The sequence below is a fragment of the Cynocephalus volans genome, chromosome 10, assembly GCF_027409185.1.
Source record: "Cynocephalus volans isolate mCynVol1 chromosome 10, mCynVol1.pri, whole genome shotgun sequence".
Lineage (NCBI taxonomy): Eukaryota > Metazoa > Chordata > Mammalia > Dermoptera > Cynocephalidae > Cynocephalus > Cynocephalus volans.
The window spans coordinates 46,936,283-46,956,806 of record NC_084469.1 but is presented as its reverse complement, the minus strand read 5'-3'; the positions used below and the strand labels follow the sequence as shown (position 1 = coordinate 46,956,806).

General features: G+C 41.5%; 1 protein-coding gene across 3 annotated transcripts in view; it reads right to left on the bottom strand.

The window, feature by feature from the left end:
• The window catches only part of AOPEP (aminopeptidase O (putative)), a 293,840-nt gene that overhangs the window by 19,603 nt on the left and 253,713 nt on the right, over positions 1-20,524 (bottom strand). For 2 of the 3 annotated variants that reach the window (XR_010024608.1, XM_063110679.1), the window contains one exon: positions 3,922-4,038. Coding sequence is in view for 2 of the 3 variants with exons in the window: in XM_063110679.1 (XP_062966749.1) it covers positions 3,922-4,038 (117 nt within the window). In the remaining variant the exon portion in view is untranslated. Of the gene's footprint in view, positions 1-3,921; positions 4,039-16,220; positions 16,393-20,524 lie in introns of all 3 variants that reach the window. The other variant, XM_063110678.1, reaches the window with a different exon arrangement.

The window sequence follows — 20,524 nt, the reverse complement described above, 5'->3', positions numbered from 1 at the left end:
AAACCTGTATTCTTTGCCCCTTTTATATGCCCCTGTAGAGGCATTAAATGACCTTACTTCATGGAAACTATGCTTTTGGCCCAAATGAAATTCAGAGATGAGCATCAGGGCTGTCAGACCACTGTGCTGCTGCTGGAATCACGCCTTCCACCTCCGGACTTCAAATAAATGCTGTGCTGCTTTCTTTCCAAGCAAACGATGAGTTCTCTTATTAACAGCGTATGAAAAGATACGCATCCCCACATACGTAAAACCCACCAGGGAGGGAGGTAGAGGAGACCCGGAGCCACTGGACATGGCTTGGCCAGAGCCAAAGCTGTGTTTTTTCCATCTGCAATCGACCTTGAAAGTGTCCTATTCAGACTAGAATGCGGAGGGATGCTGGCAGGGTTTTCTCCGTACCAGTGGTAAAACAGGTTTGTCCTTACTTACTAATCTGTTTCTTTAGATTTCCTTGCTACTACTATTTTAGTTTGCAATTCCTGTTTTTTCTTCCACATGACAGGCCGTGTTTTCACCTCTCCCATGGTTACATTCTTTGGGGCCTTGGGAGAGAACAGGTGGCTCAGGGTGGCCTCTAAATGTTAACCATCTTTCTAGCTACTCCACTCTGTGCTGTAACCAATCATCAGGCACTTCATTAAATGAGATTTAAAGCACTGCCTTTTGTGAATCATCTGCTGCCTTAGAGCAGTGGTTCTTCACTGGGGTGACTCTGCTCCCCCTGGGGACACTTGGCAAGGTCTGGAGACATTTTTGAGTGCCACAATGGAGGAGAGTGGGGGCTGCTACCGGCATCTCACGGGTAGAGACCAGTGATGTTACACATCCCACCATGCATACAACAGCTTTCCACAACGAAGAATGATCCAGTCCGAAGTGTCAGTAGTGCTGAGAACGAGAAACTGATTTAGAGCAAAGATCCCGCAACCCAAGGAAAAAGAAACAAACACACAAACTAACCATGGAGCCCCAGATCAAGAATTCTGTGACCAAATGCATAGGGGCTCCCAGCAGCTGGCAGCCTGTAAGAAATGACTGTGAACAGAATACACATTTAGCATCTGAACATATTTCTTTCCTCTTTCTCGCTGCCAGCCCACGCAGATTAAAGAAAGATGCTCTAGCTAAAGAGATAATATAAAGGTTGCTTCATCTAAATAGCAAGATGTCACCATTCCAGACCAAATGAGAGAACACATAAAAAGTGCTTTCTTTGTGAAATTACATGGTGAGCATTGTGCATGCAGTCTACTGAGCATCCCTGCTCTGCTCCAGAGAGACCCATCGCTCCCGGTTAGTGTCTTCTGCACCAGACATCTAAGTTACCATGGTGTCCCAGGGACCTGTGGCAGTGCCCTGAACAAAGCACCAGGGACACAGTTCCTTGCCAGGAAAAGCCCTTGAGAGCTACTTTCCATCAGGACACACAGGAAACAGCCTGTCACACACCAGTATCTTTGGCTAACTCTCAAATGATTGCTATTTATTCCATAATTAAGAGTTCCATTAGTCAAGAAATAGAATAAAGTCAGAATCCTCAAGACTCTACCAAGTACCAACAATTTCTCCCATGAAATGTCCTGTCACTTAAAGGCGGATGATTATTCAGCTAAATTCCTGATAATCAGTGTCACAATAAATAACACTTAACTAGAAAAGTTTCTAGAAAACATCTTGGTTGGCCAAAATCCCATTGCTTTTCTGATTCTGAGTGACATTTCAGGGAAACTTCACAGTGAGATAAGCTGTCAGTGTAACTAACAGTCATGCCAGGACCAGGGGAAAAAAAAAAAAAAAGACTATGATTGTATTGAGACGTGCTAATCATCAAGTTTCTGGGTCCCACGGCCACTTCATTTACACATTGTCTATGGTAGCTTTTTGCACTACAACAGCAAGGTCTCATGGTTTCAACAGAAACTGTATGTGGCCTGAAATATTAGCTATCTGGTCCTTTTAGGAAAAAGTTTACTGACCTTTATCCTAGCACATGCCAAGTTCACACCTCTGCACATGCTTGTCTCTGCATGGAAACCACCTCTGACCCCACAGCTTTCTATGACCAGCTTCTTCTCATCCTTAGGTCCTGGCTCAAATGTCACTTGCTCTGAGTGGCCTTTCCTGAATACTCTACCTAAAGAAACCTAGACCACCTTCACCCTGTATTCTTCCTTCACAGCTCTTATCTGAAGGTATCTTGTTCATTTTCTGTTGAGCTGTCTTGTCAGAGGAGCATATGCTTCCTGAGGGCAAGCCTTCCCTGTCACAGTGCGAGCAGAGTGAGTATTCATGAACTGCACAGACATTGGCCACACTAGTCACATAAATCGAGCAAACCCGTACTCAGATCCCAGTCTCTCGCCACCAGGGGTCTATGCTGAAGAGACTACCCTGTCTTCAGGCGTCGTGACACAGTTTGTGAGATGTGAAACAAGCAACCAGATAAAACCTGCTGTCCTTCTTAAAGGTTTAAGAGGTTATATATATAATAGCTAAGTTGAGCTGTAAGTTAAGAACAGGATGCGTTTTATGCCAAAAGGAAAGGGAAAAACAGGGTCTCCCACCTCACGATTTCTGGGCACTGAGCAACAGGCTCCAGACCTGTCCGTGCCTGTCACAGGGGCCTGGCATGTCAGTGGTATTCTGCCCTGATTAAAACGTAGCCTACTGCCTATAAATAGGAAGGTCTTTTAAGCACTAATTAAAAATAATAACAGCCTGGCATTTGGAAACTTCTATAAACAAAACTATAAAAGCTGAAATAAAACAGCAACAGTTGTACATCTGATCTATGCTCACTCAGGTGGATGTAAAGCTACATGTGTCTTCTCCAGAGTTCTTGAGTTACCCCTGAATTTATAGTGCTTTAAAATGTATAACGTGCACCTTACCTTTTAGTTAATAAGAAACTAGCTTTCCTTGATTTATTCAATTTTAACAATTGTAAAATTCATCATAATATTTTATTTAACCCAAGATAACCAAAATATCATTCTGACATAATAATCAGTAGGGAGGAATTGTGGAGATAGTTTGCTTCTTTCACATGACAATTTCAATATCCTTGTGCATTTTACCCTTACAGCACACCTCAATTCAAAACAGCTGTCTCAAGTGCTCCGCAGCCACTTGTGGCTAATGGCCGCTGTACTGGACTGTTCAGTTTTAAAATGTTCATTTATTCTCAACTGTATACAAACCAAACTTACCTGCATTTTCTGCATTTTAGCAGTTTTATATAAAAGGGCTTTTCTCTTTGACTGAGCCCTTGTTTTTTACTGAAGATGACTAAATACATTAAATATTTATTATTTCATATTTAAAAACCTGGAATTCATCTTAGGATTCACATTGTATTCTTCACAATAAGCTAAAAGATATTAAGGCCCACATCATATTGCTTTCCCACAAGCATCCAATTTTACTTTTCAAACCCCGGCTGCTAGATTTAGTTTTCATTTCCTTTACACATGGCTCCTTTCCCGTCCCCACTGAAGGCAACTGAGAAGCTCTGACACATCTGAGCCAAGTTTCCTTAATGTGCAGCAGGATGGCGCCACCGTCAGTGCACACGGTGACCCACCCAAGGTTATGACTCATAAACACTCCACCCTGCCTGCTCAGGGTTTAGGAGACCTCTGTCCATCTTTACGAATTAAGAAGTAAGACAGGAAAACTTAAGGCTTCAAAATACTCTGCCTATAAGTATGAGCACTATCAGAGGCCCTGCTGGAGCAAGCACAACCAGGAGGGCCATTTACGCTGTGCTCAAAGCACTTGTTCTTCACGCACAAAGCAAACCCACGGGATGCTGCTGATGGAAACGGCAGCTTCAGTGGTGTGGGGCTACACTGAGATCATCATTTGTCATCCACTGTGGGGACCTGACATTTAAACTCCTAGGGCGTTCCTGGTTACCTCTGCATCCTGACTGTCGAGGCGGTACGTCCTCTGGAGGCTTTGCAGAGTTCGGGGTTTCAAGGTCTTTTGCTCCAAGAGACACTCCAAAAGCAGGACCAGCTGGTCTGGAAAAAGCTGAGAGCGAAACCAAACAGCCTGAGAAAATGCCATTCAACTGATGAGAAATTAAATCCAAATGCTTAGACCAAAGACAGCAAATACAAGTATAACCTGGGTACCTTCAGCATACGTCTGAAACAGGGGAAGACTAAAGAGCTGACTTTTATAAAACCTCAGGGTTTATATTGTGTGGACCCCCAAAGACACAAGCCTTGCTTTCCATGGTTTTTCATTTCAGTTCAATAGTTAAAGCAAATCAAAACGGTACTTACCTTAATAAAATATTATCATGGTTCACTAGATCCCTTCCTTTATGGCAAGCATATGCCAAAAAATGCCCTATAGCCTACACAAAGATTCAAGGAGCCATCCAACTTTAAGCAAACACACAGAAGACGCAGAAGTTTAATGAAAATAAGCAGCTTTCAGATTTCCTTTTTTACCATACAACCCCTGAAAATATGAGAGGGTACTTCAAAAAGTTTGTGAAAAAAGAGATTACAAGATAATATTAATCTTTCCATGAACTTTTTGAAGCACCACAGTATGTTCACTGCACACCAAGAAATAAAGAACATGTAATAAAACAAGAACCATGTCTCATAATCCCTCCATTATAAAAATTACATATTTGTAATTGGTAAGTTTATAACCTACTAAAAATTTTAAAAAGGTTGTACACATGATTACACATATAGTTATGCACATACTCACACATACAACGTCACCCATCTTCCTGAGTTTTCACACAGGATAGGTCAAGGTGATGCTACCAGTTAAGGGCAAAGACAAGAGGAAGTCTTTATGTGGCACAAAAATAAAACTACTTTGTGAACAAACAATATCTGTGAAATCCAAGAATGGACGAGTGTGTAAGACTTCGTCTGTCTTAGTCACCCTTGCACATCAGAGCCAGGTGAGCAGCACAGCGTGGCACTGCTGGACGGACACAGCAGCATGCTGGAGGACCTGCCAACTGCAGGCACACCTTGTAGGAACGGAAATATATATCCTAAACTCCAGGTTTTAAAATTATTACTGTGAGTTAATCTCACTGCTTTCTACACTCAGCTTTTCCCCATCCCTGCTTATGCCCAGATAATCCCTGTCAACTAACCAAAATTTACAGGTCTGGAAATCAATACTAGGTCAACGGAATATTCATAAGAACATCTGGATTTTAACTGCTGCTTTCTGTTACTCTAAAAGAAAACATAAAAGTTACTGGCTTCTCTCCTACCTCTTTTCACCTTTCCACCCCCAAGTGTGTGCTCTGCCTGACCCTCCCTCCCCCACCTCTCACTCATTCACAGACACACGCACACATGTTTTTCCAAAATGCACATGCAGGGACTCAGTAGACCATATGCACAACTCTCACCAAGTAATTTCACAAAGAAGGCACTTTTTACATGTTTTCATCTCACCCTTCTAAGTTCTAGTGAAACCCCCACTTCCCCACAGACAGGCAGGCAGGCAGGTAGACGGAGGCAGACGCAGATCGCTTGGCTCTTGGGTACATGTATTTCATAAGACCACTCCATCTGAAAGTCATGCTGTGGATATTCTCTCAGGCTGACAGGAAAAACAAGATGCCTTTAGCAAAATCACATTACAATTAGCAATGACCTGCAAAGTCCCATACAAAGACTCAAAGAACTCCTAACACTTAATTTCCTTTCATGAGAAGTCTTCAACCTGTAAGATGTTTTAAATATATCAAATTACTATACACCTAACTAGCAACAAACCACCAATCTAACCATATTCTACAGTTTTACACATATAAGGCTACCTTTATGACATTACAAAGGAATGTGCTATTTCACAGAAGAGGCCAAACCCAGAACCCCAGTCTCCGGTGAGCCTCCTCCCCTGCGCCAATGAAGGGGAGCCCGGGGTGTCCAGCCTCAGGGCATGGCTGACAAAGCAGCCCAGCTGAGACTCTGTTCTCCACCTTTCCTGTTGGCCCCGCCCATCGTGACTCCAGCTTCTCAATCTCAGCCCCCAGGCCCTCCTTCTCCATCCCCCCAGCCTGCCCTGCATCCCCACAGCACTGTAAACTGGTGAGCAGCACGTCTGAAGGCAGCCAGCCCGAGGGCAGCAAAAGGCCAGTGTTGGGTCCCCTCCAGACACAGACAGGATGGCAGGCCTCCAGGAGAGGGCCCGGCCGACAGAGCAGCGCTTCTCAGCACGAACAGCGCCTGATCTGGCAAAGAACACTCACTGCTGGGATGGGGTCTTCATGTGCTAACTAAACACATAGGAACCAGCCCTACCAACTCACAGAATTACAGGGAAGGAGAGAGAAGAAAAAAGCATCACCCTACTATGTGCTCACGCTTACAAAGAAGCCTGTTGTTAGAACTCTCCTTTGGGACTTGGTTTAAACTAAAGAGACCAACAGAGAAAAGAAACCCCTGAGGTAAGACAACTAGTTTGGCCTCAACTTACTCCAACTGGGTTTAACCAATAAACAACTGCAATTTAAAACCGAAAAATTACCAATACATGAAACTGTCAAACTAGCTGGATTCATACCCGTGGTCCCTCTCTTCTACGCAGAAAGTTCACACATCTGCACACAGAAACAACTGAAAGGACCCCTGAAAAGCTTTAGTCCTCTCCAAATTTCACACAACGGGAATATTTAAAGCTAAGCCCCCTGATTTAAGAAAGGCAGCTGAAATGGAAGGGAGGGGGTATATATGCAGTCAAACCTTTAGGACTCTTTAATAAGTTTAATTGACTCCAACTGGAGAGAGGTAACTCCCCTCCAGGGATCTGCTCTTCCTTCAAGAAGGCACCTCGGCAGGCGGCTGCAAGTGCCAGCATGTTCAGAGACGGGCAATCACAAGGCCCACACTGCCATGCTGAAACCCTCCTGTGTAACGCTGGGAGACCCCTGCTAGCCTCACACTGTAGAATGGACTTGGAGAAAGGACCATCACCTAGTAAACAACCTGTAGCCATCTGGCTTTCTACTGTAATTCTTCTAATTCATGGGGGGAGACGTAGTTTCAAAAAAAGTAGAGAAAATCAGCGAACAAATGCTATTTTGGGATGCAGACAATAAAACTAATTAAGCACCTTTCATTAACAAATAAGTAAACATTAAATCATTTTTTAAAAATGAGGTAACAGACCTTACAAAGAGGATATGAAAACAAAAATGTGCTAAGCAGCTACACTTTAATATACATTTCTCTTTGTAATATAAACATTTGCTCTCTGTAAAGCCACCCTAAAATGAAAAAGAAATAATATGTAATAAGCCAAAATGCTTGTAAAGCAACTGAAAGACACCATATACTAGCAAATGTGCTCAGAGGCAGCGCTGGCAACGAGACCTGCCCAGGCAGCTGGCACAGGGGCAACAGGGACTGCTGTGTGGCTCATTCCACTCCCACCCACGCAGAAATCAAATTAAATTTCCATGACTTCCAGGCCAACTGTGTTTTAATACAGCAGTACTGCAGGAGACAGATATGGCTGTAGTCCTTCTACGGAGTGATCAGGAGAAATAAAGTGCATGTCGCTGAGCATTATCTCCTAAGAAAGCAGATCTCTTAAACATTATAAAAAGAACCTGCCCTTATTTCTGGGGGTCTAATAGTGCTCACACCCACAGTTCAACAGTGACAGGAAGAGAAAGTCCTTTCCTTTGCACAAACAAGGAATTCATAACGGGGTTATTATTTTTTCCATATGGAGACAAACTCAGTATTTTAAAAATGCATCTGCCTCGGAAACTTAGACAAAATAAGACTATGGGGTGCCAAAGTCGTGTGGGTACTTGCAAGAAAGAACTTCACAGGACTATAAAACTTACTCAAATGAATACAAAAAAAAAAAAAAAAAAAAAAATACTAGAGGAAGTCAGTCAAGTACAAACGCTATTTGTTAAGGATTTCAGAAATCTATATTCTTACTCTAAACATGGAAGATTTCTTAGTTGCTAATTACTGAGAAATGTACCAAAAAAAAAAGTCTATTTTGTATTTTTCCCAGTCAACTTAGAAGTTGAGGCAAGCTGCACATGCTGCACACTTTTAAAGACTTTCTCTACAGGCCCTTGGAAAGAAATTATGAATTTTCCAAACCCACCCTCCTAACCTACAATCAGCACAAAGAAAACAAACCCTAACTCTTCCAGAAGCCTCTTACTGCTGTCACGGGGGTATCACTCATTTGGAGCTCCCAGGAGACCACCCACGCAACTGAGGCCCTCCATTGTTTCTTCCATCAGCATGTTGCAGAAAAGGCCAACTCACCCTCCTGGATCAGAAAATGCCATGGACATGTCTCACAACCGACCTTCTGCAGGCAGACCCTGTGACAAGGGACCGTGCGGGTGAACATCCGAGCTCCACGCCTGCACCCTTCTGATGGTGCGGCCTGGCTGGCCCACTGCAGCCGCACACGAAGGAAGTCACTGCGCAGCTCCCCAGACGGGAATGAGCCTGGGACTAATGCAGCCACGGCTGACAGGGGCGTGACTCTGGGATCTGTGCCTAAACGAAGTACGCTTCCTCCCTGATGCCATTTCCTGCTACCCTGGCCGGAGACTAAGAACGGATCAATCGGGGCAATACATCTGATGTAACTTCAATTACAGCAGCGGCCTTCCCCTCTTGAAGTCTGTCTGAAACACAGAGAAAGATCAATTCTTCCCAAAAATGGTTAAAAAATGCTTAGGGAGCATTCTTCTTCCAGAAAATCATTCTCTGCTATATTTGTCTATGTTACTACGACAGGAACTGTTTACATGGAACAAAAACAGAAAAAATGGGGTGGGGAAGGAGAAAAATCTCAGATTTTCCTGTATGCTGGAGATTTAATAGCTGATATTAAACACAAGCAGCATCCAAACCAGGATGAAAGCAGCTGACCTTTGAAAGTCACATGCAGAAGGCCTCCGGTGTAGGGGCACAATAGAGAACAGTTTTCCTTTGCTCCTTTGATTAAAAGGTGATCCCAAAGATATAAAACATGTTTCATTTTTATAAGGTTTCCCCAAAGTCTGACAAATTCCTTTCCACCGTTCCCAGAAAACATACCCACGAACCCAGGAGACCTTCAGGCTGCCCCCAATCCATGGCGCAGGAGGAAACAGTGTCCGTTCACACATGCCCTCATTAGAGGTGAAAAGGAACCTCGGGGGAGAGACTTATAAACCAAGTCATCTTGCAAACATGGTTCTGAACCAAACAAAACAAAGTTGTGTAAATTTTCACATGATGGTGATTTTTTGCTAATGGGCAAAATTAAGATGGAATCGAGGAACTTCCTCAAAACAAAAAAGAGGTGTCCTTCCTCACAACGCAAAAAGAAACACAAAATGCTAGGAGTATCAGAACCCCAGGCATGGCTAACCTTGGCTGCCCCACACATTGGCCATTCTTCACAGCAATGTCAATAAACGGTTGGTCTGTCTCTGTCATTTTAATGATAAATATTTTTAAGTGACAAAAGCAGACTATTTTAAAATATGTGCACAGGCAAGTGTCTGCCCAAGAGCTGCCGTGAACTAGAATATAACAGAATTAAAATATCTTTTGTCTGAGTTAGTAACTTGTATAGAGGAAAAACACAATTGGTTTAAATTGTTACTGAAAACAAAACTTACGACTTAAGAAAGAAAAAACAACCGCTTTATACCTTGAAGCAAAAACTTAAACACATTTTAAAGAACTGCCAGAAAGGATCTTTCCATGAACTTTCTGAAGTATCCTTGTAATTAGTTTCATATAGAAAAAAAGCATATTTATTATATTTTTAGGAAACAATTTTAATAGCTACAGTTTAAAAAGAATACTGCTCTTTTGAGCCATGGCTTGATGATGGGTACTTCTAAAAGTGGAAGCACGGACTAAAACAAACACCGTCATTAGCAAACGGTATCTGAAATAATTTATTGGTATAAATCATTCTCACGTTTCCAGATCAAAAGGGTCAAATTTTCATGAGTTATTATTTCCCTCATTTTTGTTAAAAACATTACCCAAACTACGAAGGTACTTCAAACAGTTCGTGGAAAAATGGATTTGAAAGACAATATGAATCTTCCCTTGAACTTTTTGAAGACCCCTCATATATGCAATCTGACACCAAGCCCATTATTTAAACTAAAGCAGTCCTCTTGTCAACTGGATCTCTTATAACCATGTGTACACTACTATTTAATGTTATTACACATTTTGGAAATTAAAGCATTGTAAACTCTCAAATTGAAAATTTGCAAGTATTTTGCAAGAGATGCTTGGGATCCTTGTGTCTGCCTCCCCCACCCTGGAACCTGCCAGACCAATTACAAAGGGGCCAAAGGGAGAGGATTCCTGATGTGAATTTTATGCTCAAGAAAATCACCACTCATAACAAAGAAACTATAAATTCCTAAGTGATTCAGTCTAATCATCCTGCCATGATAACAATGGCATGTTCAATGCACGACTTGTTTAAGGATTTCTAAAGAAATTGGAACACTTTATAGTATCAGAGACTACTTCTAACTTTTCTTGTATTTGTACCTTTTTCCCCATAGAGACCTGCTTCTTTTTGTTTCCTTAGAATGAATGCTCTTACCTAAACTAAAAATAGTGTACGTAATACCTGATGTATTCATCTTGAACAAGCATATACATTTTTATGAACCTGAGCTCCTAATTTATGGTGATATTTTCTAACTCCAAATTCTAGTCAATCACTAACCCATGAGCCTCTGAAGTCCAGCATATGAATATACACCTTTACTGTGAAAATTCTCAGCTGGTTCTGTGTCAAAATATGGTACATGGTATACAAGTATGGATGGGACTGTTTCTGTAATATCGTAAGATGGTAAGAAATGTCATTAGTGGGGGAAAAATTTCAGAACAGAAGATAGAATATGGATGAATTTGTGTGAATAGCTTTCTAAAGATAGATAAAAAGAAATTTAAAAACTCTTCGTATCAACTTTTTCTCTGAGTAACCTACATGAGTGCCTAGCCTTTTTCTTTTTCTGCCCCTAGCCTGAAGCTGAAATATTTTTCTTAAATCATGCTACAAATATTTCCTAATAATTTACTTAGTGGAGAGAAGATCTACTTTATGAAGAAATTCATTATTGTAAACCTAATCTTAAGAGCGCTGAAATGCATAAAGGATGAAAGCACGTGCTCTGACAAAGTGCTGAGCTAGCAAACTGGAAACTAGGGGCTCCTGTAAAGCAGGCCCAGTTAGCCACAGGCAGCTCTCCTAGCACTAATGTACACCAAGAAATCTATCACTTTCTCTAGCCTTAGTCATAACAGCAGCATTTTAAAATAACATACACCTCAAAAGTTCTGATTTCAATACTTCTACACAAAGATGAATGTCTAAGACTATTAAATATATTAGTTCTGTGCAAGCAACCGTCAAAAACTGGAAGACTTTCACCTTTTCCAAATGCTTTATTTTTATTTTTTTAGGTGGCTGGATGGTCTGGGGTCCAAATGCTTTATAGATATACATGAAGCACAGCACCAAACAGTTGCATGCTCAGATTTTTATGTTGTAATTTACAATATAAACAAGCTATCAAATATTTTAATTTTTTTTCCCAAGGGAAAAAACAGTAACTGTGATTTCATTCAAACCTAGAATTCATTCCTATCTCTCTGTAACTTCCTGTATTACTCCAATATGTCCAAATCAGATGGTCTCTATGGGATTATTCATTACAAATTTAATACTTTTGGACTGGCCAGTTAGCTCAGTTGGTTAGAGCATGGTGTTGATAACACCAAGGTCCAGGGTTCAATTCCTGTACCAACCAGCTGCCAACCCCTCCCCCCCCCAAAAAACAACTAAACAAAAAAACAAGTTTAATACTTTTAATAAATGGCTTTATCAACACTAGATTCTTCTTCACAACATCTGGTTGAATTTATTTTATACAGACCTATGTTCCTAGTGAAAAGTAATCCACACCATGCACAAAATTACTATTCATATGCACAAATAATCCTTACAAATATTCAGTCTAAAAACAATTCTTCCTCTAATCTAGAAGTGAATAGCAAATCAGAAAAAACTACCTTCTTACAGAAAATACTATCTTCAGATTCTTATGTACAAAAAATAGGACCTTCCTCTTTTTGCAAGGAATAACTGAGCTCAAATAAAACTATATTTTAACTTCTATAAAAAGAATGTACATTTTAAAGGCAACTCCTTAAAGACTGGAACCAGATCTTGCTCATGTCATGTGCTGCCTACCCCCATGCTTGATAGTCAAGTGCTTATCAAACTGAAATAAAGGACTCAATGCCCAATACAGTAAGATGGATTAATACAGTAACAATGTCTGTAAAAATAGCCGTTAATTAACAATTCAGTAATTTGAATTAGTCTATTGAAAGCAATTCTATATAGCTACACATGAAAATAGACTAGAAGTGATTCTGACTTCTAAATAGAACAAATACAAAAAAACAAATTCAAATAATTAAACTTAGAAAGCTTTATACCCATCTGTACAATAACAGATCTGCTTGATGATTCTTCATATTTAAAAAGTTAATGACATTCAAAATTATAGCTAGACAGGAATAAGATCTAGTATTCAATAGCACTATAGGATGACTATAATTGATAACAATTTAATGCATACTTTCAACTAACTAGAAGTGAGGATTTTGAATGCTCCCAACACAAAGAAATGATAAATGTTTGAGGTGATGGATATGTCAACTGACCTGATTTGATCTGCACATTGTACATAGGTAGTGAAATACAGGTAGTGAAACACAGTACCCCATAAGTATGTACAATTATTATGTGTCAAACATTTTTAAAAATTAAAAAATTTTAAAAAATCAATAGAAAAAAATAAAAGCTAATGGTAAAATGACTGAAATGCCCCTTGCCTTGTAATCAGCTGTAATCAATGAAATGATGGCTCTGCAATATTTTTGAAAAGCTAATGTTAGATTGTATGAGTACCTAACCTATTTTGCTCTAAGTGCAAAAAATCTGTAGTATCTCTTAGATCTGTCCCTTTGCTTTCCATTGTCTTCTCATTAAAACTTGCTATTAAGGATTGGTTTTTTTGTTTTTTAATTATCAAAATTAGCAGCTGAAATAAGAAAGTAAGCCACGAAAACATTTTGGAGATAATGACAACAAGAGTTGCAAGGTGACAGACAAGCAACCAACCACTCCGGTCCTCAAGTCAGACAAGCAATTCAAGGACGGACACACGCACACTCTCAACGTGTTCTCAAGCCAGGAACATAATTCATAAATAAACTTCCCTCTTGGGTGTTTATTCTGGGGTCTAAAATGCGAATACATCCCATTACTCCCACTTCCTTTGCATTCTTCTTCATGGATGCATAGTCAAGACAGCATAAATATCTTTTGCTCAGCTTTTATTTTCTAATATTCTTTCTGTATTTTCTACCAAAAACAAACTAAGCATAAATTTTAGACACTTGTCTACAATTTGTCAGGTGGTTTTTGTCTTAAAGTTGACAAAGAAACGTATCTTAAATGTACAGACAGAGGAGGTGGGAGAGGGCAGTGAGTCAAACTACATGAATTATTGCTGGAAAAATAAAGGAATTAAGTTGTTTTTATTGAATGAAAACGTGTTGGGGGTACTTTACACTCTACTATCCAATATCTCAGTTTTATTTCACAGAATGAGTTAACGTCTACAAGGCACAGGAATCATATTTCATTCAAATTCTGTACACTTCTGGGTTTTAGTCCAGACATTTTATACCCTGGACTTACTCAGAATTTTCATGAGGAACAGAGCAAAGGTTTAACTTCTTAAGGGTCACTTTGACACTTAGGGAAATTCATATTATTGGGGGGAAAAAAAGAATTTAACATCAGGAGAAAGGCAGAGAAAAGGTTTCACGGGCTGTCAAGAGATGTTTGCTTGGTTTTTAACCTCTCCACCTCCCTCTTCTGCCTCGACACCAACTCATCTGAAGGAAATGAAAGAATTACTGGGCCACTGTCGTGGATAAGAGAGAAACGGCTGCTGCCTCGCAAGCGTGCATCGTGTGCAAAGGTGACACAAACACTCCAGTGGGGAAGAGAACAAAGCCACATGGACAGGCTGGCCGCTTAGCTCAGCTGGTTAGAGCGAGGTGTTGTAACACCAAGGGAGAGGGTCCAGATCCCCGAGCCGGCCAGCCTCCAAAAAAACACACACAAAAATACATGGACATGAATGATGCCAGGTCTGTTTACCTCAAAGTCACAAGCTCTGCACAAATGACTGAATAATTCATAACTTAATGTACTTCCCATCACAACAGAAACTATTCCCAACTAAAAAGCAGACTCAACTCGTCTTATAAAAATGTCCTTTTAGGGCAAAATGTCCACTCTACTGCTACAAGAGTTCAGACATTATAATTTTAGATCTTCTGTGAGCTCCCACTTGGACTCAGGACCAGGAGCAGCTCCATCAGAAGCTGGTAGTGGAGCAGGGAATCTGAAATTCGGCTCTGCTGCCATGGAAATATTCTCTTATGTGAATTCAAGTACCTGAAAATCAATCAGCAGAAGTCAGTCTTCAAAAATGCAAAATGTATACTCACGAGTGGTGACTATGAATCTAAACTCCTAGTAGGTCTGAGACTTAATAGGTCTTCTCATAGATGTTGGCATTAATATGATTAACCTAAAATATGCTTTCTAAAGGCAAACTAAAATCTCACCCATATACAAATTATTCCTAATAGACTTCTAAAGAACTTTCACAAAAATTAAGTTTTAGCATTTCTAGTCTTTTTATATTTTCCTTTACATATAGTGTGCTCATGTAAGAAAAATTCAGTATTTTTTAATTGGAATAATACACTTTAACATCATAGAACAACCTTTAGAAATTACCGGAAATGTTAAGACATCCCTAAATGTTCTGATTGTTTAGATTTTAATGGAAAATAGTCTATGGAAAACCAGTTTCCCCCCCTTCTCTGCATATATTAACTTAGAATTTACCTTAAAAAAAATAGACGCAGAAATGAAACAGTTTTCTTTATATAGGTTTTAGAAAATTTTCTTATACAATTAGAATTTTTAAAGAACAACTTTAAAAAAATTCTCTTCTGGTCACTACCTTCGCTTTTAACGTATCAAAGTTACAACGTACCAATTATAATCTACGCATTACATATTCCAAAGTAAAGCCTGACTCATTTAAAACAAATTAACTTGAAAAACCAGTGATTATAGATCCCCCCAAAATGAAAAATGGACACAGAGAAATTACTAAACGCAACGTCACTGGTTCTGAGCCACTTCTCCGCTGGTTTCACGAGGCAGGGTCTGGTGTCAGAACCTCACAAGGAGCAGCGACCTTTGGGACAGGAACAAAGACTGAACACGCAACCCCTTAGGGCAGCGCAGAGGGCCGCTCTCTCGAGTCCAAGTTCAGCACCGCTCCTGAGCCGTCCACGGTGAGCCGTCCGGCTTCGTCTTTGTTCTAGCGCTGGCTGGGCAAGGGTCGAGCCCTTGACCTTGCTGGAGCTAACGGGCCGCTTAGGTCTGGGTCCCCCTCTGCCATCGTTTGCTGGGACACGGGCCGCTTAGGTCTGGGTCCCCCTCTGCCACCGTTTGCTGGGACACGGGCCGCTTAGGTCTGGGTCCCCCTCTGCCACCGTTTGCTGGGACACGGGCCGCTTAGGTCTGGGTCCCCCTCTGCCACCGTTTGCTGGGACTCGCCCCGACAGAAGGTCCAGAGGAAACAGCTCTCTAGGAAGTCAAGTCAACCTGTCCAACGTTTTCTAGGAACAACTCAAGCCTGAAGCAGTGACTGACGCTCCCACGTTCCTGCCGGACCTGTCCTCTAAAGGGGCTTCCTTGGGCCCGCCACAAGGGACGAGTCCGCCCGGTCCTTCTCACGAGCCCTACACGACACGCACGAGGCCGCCGTCCCTTCGCCCGCCCCCCGCACCCGCAGGACGTCTCCCCCAACACGCCGCGAGCGGACCCCGCACCCCGCTAGGGGCCACCAGCAGCCCCACGCACGTCCGACGACGCTGGCGGGGACGCCAAGTCCGCAAAAAGGACTGCGAGGGAGCAGCCCGAAGAGTCCCTTTTGTTCTCTGCGAAGGCTCAGGTGGGCGCAAGCCAGAGGTCAAAAGGAGGAAAAGGAGCAGGGAGGCCGGGGAGGGCGCCGACCAGCCCCGGCGGGCGGGCCTTACCTGGGTCGCCGCCGGCGGACGGGCGGGCGCTCTTGCTCCTGCACCTGCACTGCCCCGCGCCGGCTGATATCGCGCCGCCGCCCCGGGCACCGCCTCCTGCTCCCCAAGCCAATCCCCGCACAGGCCGCCGCCGCGCTCCGCCCCGGACCGTGAGCTCCACCCGGCAATTACCCTAATGAGAAGTTCTGGTCTCAGCACTTAACAACGCACAAACCAGTCCCAACTCAGCCTGCAATTCAAGTGGCTTTGAGAACAAAGGCAGTCGTGGCTGTAGCAATTTTTCCTCTACTTTACAGAAAGTGAGGACTTTCTCTCATTGCACATGGCATGTTAAAAAAAGTTTAAACCTCTAGTGTACATGCCACTTCACAAGGATATTCGCATTTCCGTGGAAAAACACCGGCTAAAACAACAACAATAACAACAGAATATTAAACTTCTAAGTTTGGTTCCTCCTGCAGAACAAATGTTCCGAATCACCTGGTGGAAATCCGAAAGATGTAGAGATGTGGAAGGACTGTTTTACAGTTTATAGATCAAGAAGATAAAATGGGCACAAATCACTAGGACATCTTTCTAGTAAACAATCTGTGCAATTCTTAATTAGCAATGGTAGAGACTGCTAACTGTTCATGCTAAAGTCAGATGAACGGCAGTCCTAAGAGGAAAACGCGGAATGCCAAAGATGAGTTTTTTGGGTGCACGGACAGATTTAATGATCAATGACTTGGCACCTTCACCCTAAACAACCAGAACATTTGCACAGCACACAAGAGAAGTCTTGTTTCAAACCTTGCAGCAATCCCAGCAGATAAATATCCCAACAACAAAATAAAAAGCTCCAACTATTAGGAACTAGAATTACTTCAATGGTTATGAGGAAAGTTATTTACTGGGAATAAGGGAGAGACAGTACATCTTGAAGATGCACTTCACGACAAAACCAAAAAAATACACCCCCAAATCAGAGACCCACTCAGGAAGGGAAGTGATCAGACCTGGTTTCCCTGGAAAATAATAATAGTCCATTCTATTAAGTTCTGAGTATTAAACTCTTCATTGTAGTTTTAAATGCACAGTGGAATTTTGAGGATGAGTAAAATTAGAACCATAAAATATGTGCTTAGAAAAATAAAACATCAAAAACAAAGCCTTCTTATACTTTATTGGCCAGTACTGGTTTGATCTTTAAAGTAATCTGTATCCATTTAGAAGAACTACTGAACAATTTACAAGTTAAGTTAATGTGAAAGGTTAAAAAACAAAAACTTCACAGGCAATGAACCATTGAATGGAGAAAAATAAAAACCACTATAAAAACTTTGCACAAAATAGATTTATATGAGTCTTCCCCTTTCAATACTGTTTTTCAAAAATATTTTAATTTTTAAAAAATTTCAGGTAACTATGGTTTTCAGTCCCAATTCCATGCAGTTACTAGGATGTACTCTAAAATTTCTCCATTTTTAAATGAAGGAAATCTTTACACATTCACATTAGGTAAAGCTAACTTAGTACTTTATTTTCTCACAAAATGCCAGTTTTGCTTAGCAGTTAAGTTTGTCTCTAAATATTAACATGACAAATAGCTGGACAAAATTTAAAGTTTAATTATTGTAGCCATTTTAACAGTTAATCTTTTTTAACATGAAAGTCAATTAATTTTAAGTTAAGACAAGCAGAAACAAAACAAACTCAAACACTCTGAAACACTTATATTTCTACTCAATCTTAAAACTTTAAAGTCCAGAAAATAAGATGACATTCTTAAATGCTTAAACTAATTAAATCATGTGCCTGGGAAATGAAAATGTAGAAAGGACTCCTAAACACTTATTCTGCCAACGAAATAAAGGTGAGCAATTGAGACCATAGGGAGAAAGCTCCTTCTGTGAAAATATATTCCCCAAAAAAGTATCCTTCCCCAAATTCCCCAGTCAAAATTTAGAAGCAGAAGTCTATCTTAGCTAAGTCAGTCTCTGTGTAGAAGATGGAATATCTCCCCTTTAAATGTTAAGAACATTAAGACACCTCATACATGTTTTCCAATGCCTAAGAACACTAAAATCATTAAATATAATTCCTTAAAAAATATTTTTCAGTTTGAAAAATTCATATCTACCTTTAGAAGGTAAACATAAGTATACTGCAATAAGAAAGACAGGAATAAAGAAAATTTTACAGAGTACAGCAAAATGTTCTTGCAAAAGTAAACATCCAACAGCCAAGCACCAGTGCCATCAGCCTCAGCTCACACACATTTACCTCAGCATTTACTTTTAAAAGCAAAAAGCCATTGCCAATTAAGCTGTTGGTCAAATCTGCAATTTTGCTTTCAACTGAAAGGCAGAGAGTAAGCCTTAGTACCACACACTGTCTTGAGAACATCTTCACTTTAGATACAGTTCTCATCAACATCACAGATTTCATTTTCCAATGATCCCAATGCTATTTCCTCAATCTGTTTTTATAATCACCATCCCCCTTTTGGAAGTCAAATCAATGGGCCTAGTAGGACTTTTTTTTTTTTTTTTTTTTTTTTTTAAAGAACCTGTATCTGGGAACCATTTTCCCCCTTTCCTTTCTAAGCAAAGCTCAGTCCTCTGCTGCCCAGCAGTGCTGGAGCCACCTGCCCATCAACCTGCGCTCCCTCCTCTCTTCTGAGTGGGGACGGTGACACCTTCCCAAGGCTGATTTCAAAAGCAAATCCCCAAGTGCCATTATCAATTCCACAGGGGCCCTCTGAGTGTTGCTCTCCATCTCAACTAACTTCACCTTAGTTTAAAGATGGTAAGAACTACTCTGACATATGCCCCCAAGAGCACGTCTCTGAAAGCAAAGGATGACCTAAATTAGAAGCACGAGAACAATAACTATGAACAGGGAGAAATTAAAATACCTCTCAGGGGGCCAGCTGCCATGGAGCAGTTTTTGATGCGAGTAACTCTCCTATTCTGAAGCCCAGGCCAGGGGGTGAGTGCACAGGACCTGCTCCAACGCCTTCGGACCGAGCCAGAGCCACCAGCGTCCTTGAGCACAGGAAGGTCGACCCACAGGGAGGTCCTGGACAGGAATATACCTTCCAGAGGAGGTCTTAACAAAGCAAGTCGCGCTGGCCCTGGGGCCCCTCGCCCTACCCCGGGATCAGGGGTGTGCTCAGTTACGAGGAGCAGATGCCCTCTCTGCTGCACCACCCTGCCCCACCTGACCAGGTCTTGCCAGGTGCAGGCGACAAAACTCCCGCCCTTTAAAACCTGTCGTCTTTTCTCTGAAGACAGCTAGCAAGCACTAGGGGCACTGTCTGCAAGTGAGTCACCCAGACCCAGGTCCAATCCTGTCCGGCTACTCACCTTGTGAGTGACCTTGGGCACGAGCTCTGCAACGCCACCCACCTCTCAACTGTATCAGGAAACACCCAGCTCTGCCTTTGGCGCCCCAAACCTGAACATTTCTCAAAAGAAGACATACAAATGGCCAATGGGCATATGAAAAAATGCTCAACATCACTTAGCACCAGGCAAATGCAAACTAAAACCACAATGTGATATCATCTCACTCCAGTCAGAACAGCCATTACCAAGAAGACAAAATAACACATGCTGGCAAGGATGTGGAGGAAAAGGAGCTCTCCTGCACTGCTGGTAGGAGCGTAACTGGTACCACACCACTGTGGAAAACAGCATGCAGGTGCCTACGCATAGCTACCCCACTATTGGGTATATACCCAAAGGAAATGAAATCAATATATCAAAAAGACACCTGCACTTCCATGTTCATTGCAGCACTATTCACAATAGCCAAGAGATGGAATCGACCTAAGTGTCCATCACTGGATGAATGGATAAAAAACCGTGGTACATATACACAATGGAATACTACTCAGCTATTTAAAAAAATGATATCCTATCATCTGCAGTAACATGGATGGAACTGGAAATCCGCAGATTAAGTGAAGTAAGTCAGACAAAGCAAAACAAATACCACATGATCTCACTCATATGTGGAATCTAAAAAAAAGAAGTGGTTCTCGTAGAAGAGCAGAATAACGGTTAGCAGAGGTGGGGCGAGGAGGAGGAGGAGAAGGGGTGGACAACAGGCACAAAACTTTGCTATCTGCCCTAAGTAAATCATGGTGCAGTGTGTGCATGTTCTGAAACATCATACCGTACCCCCACAAACATGTACAAATAAATGTTAGAATATTTTAAATTAAAAAAAAAAAAAGACCCACTTTGCTCCTGGCATGAATTTACAACAGCCACCCTCCTTTCATGCTTCTTAAAGACCAACTGAGCACAGTCCCA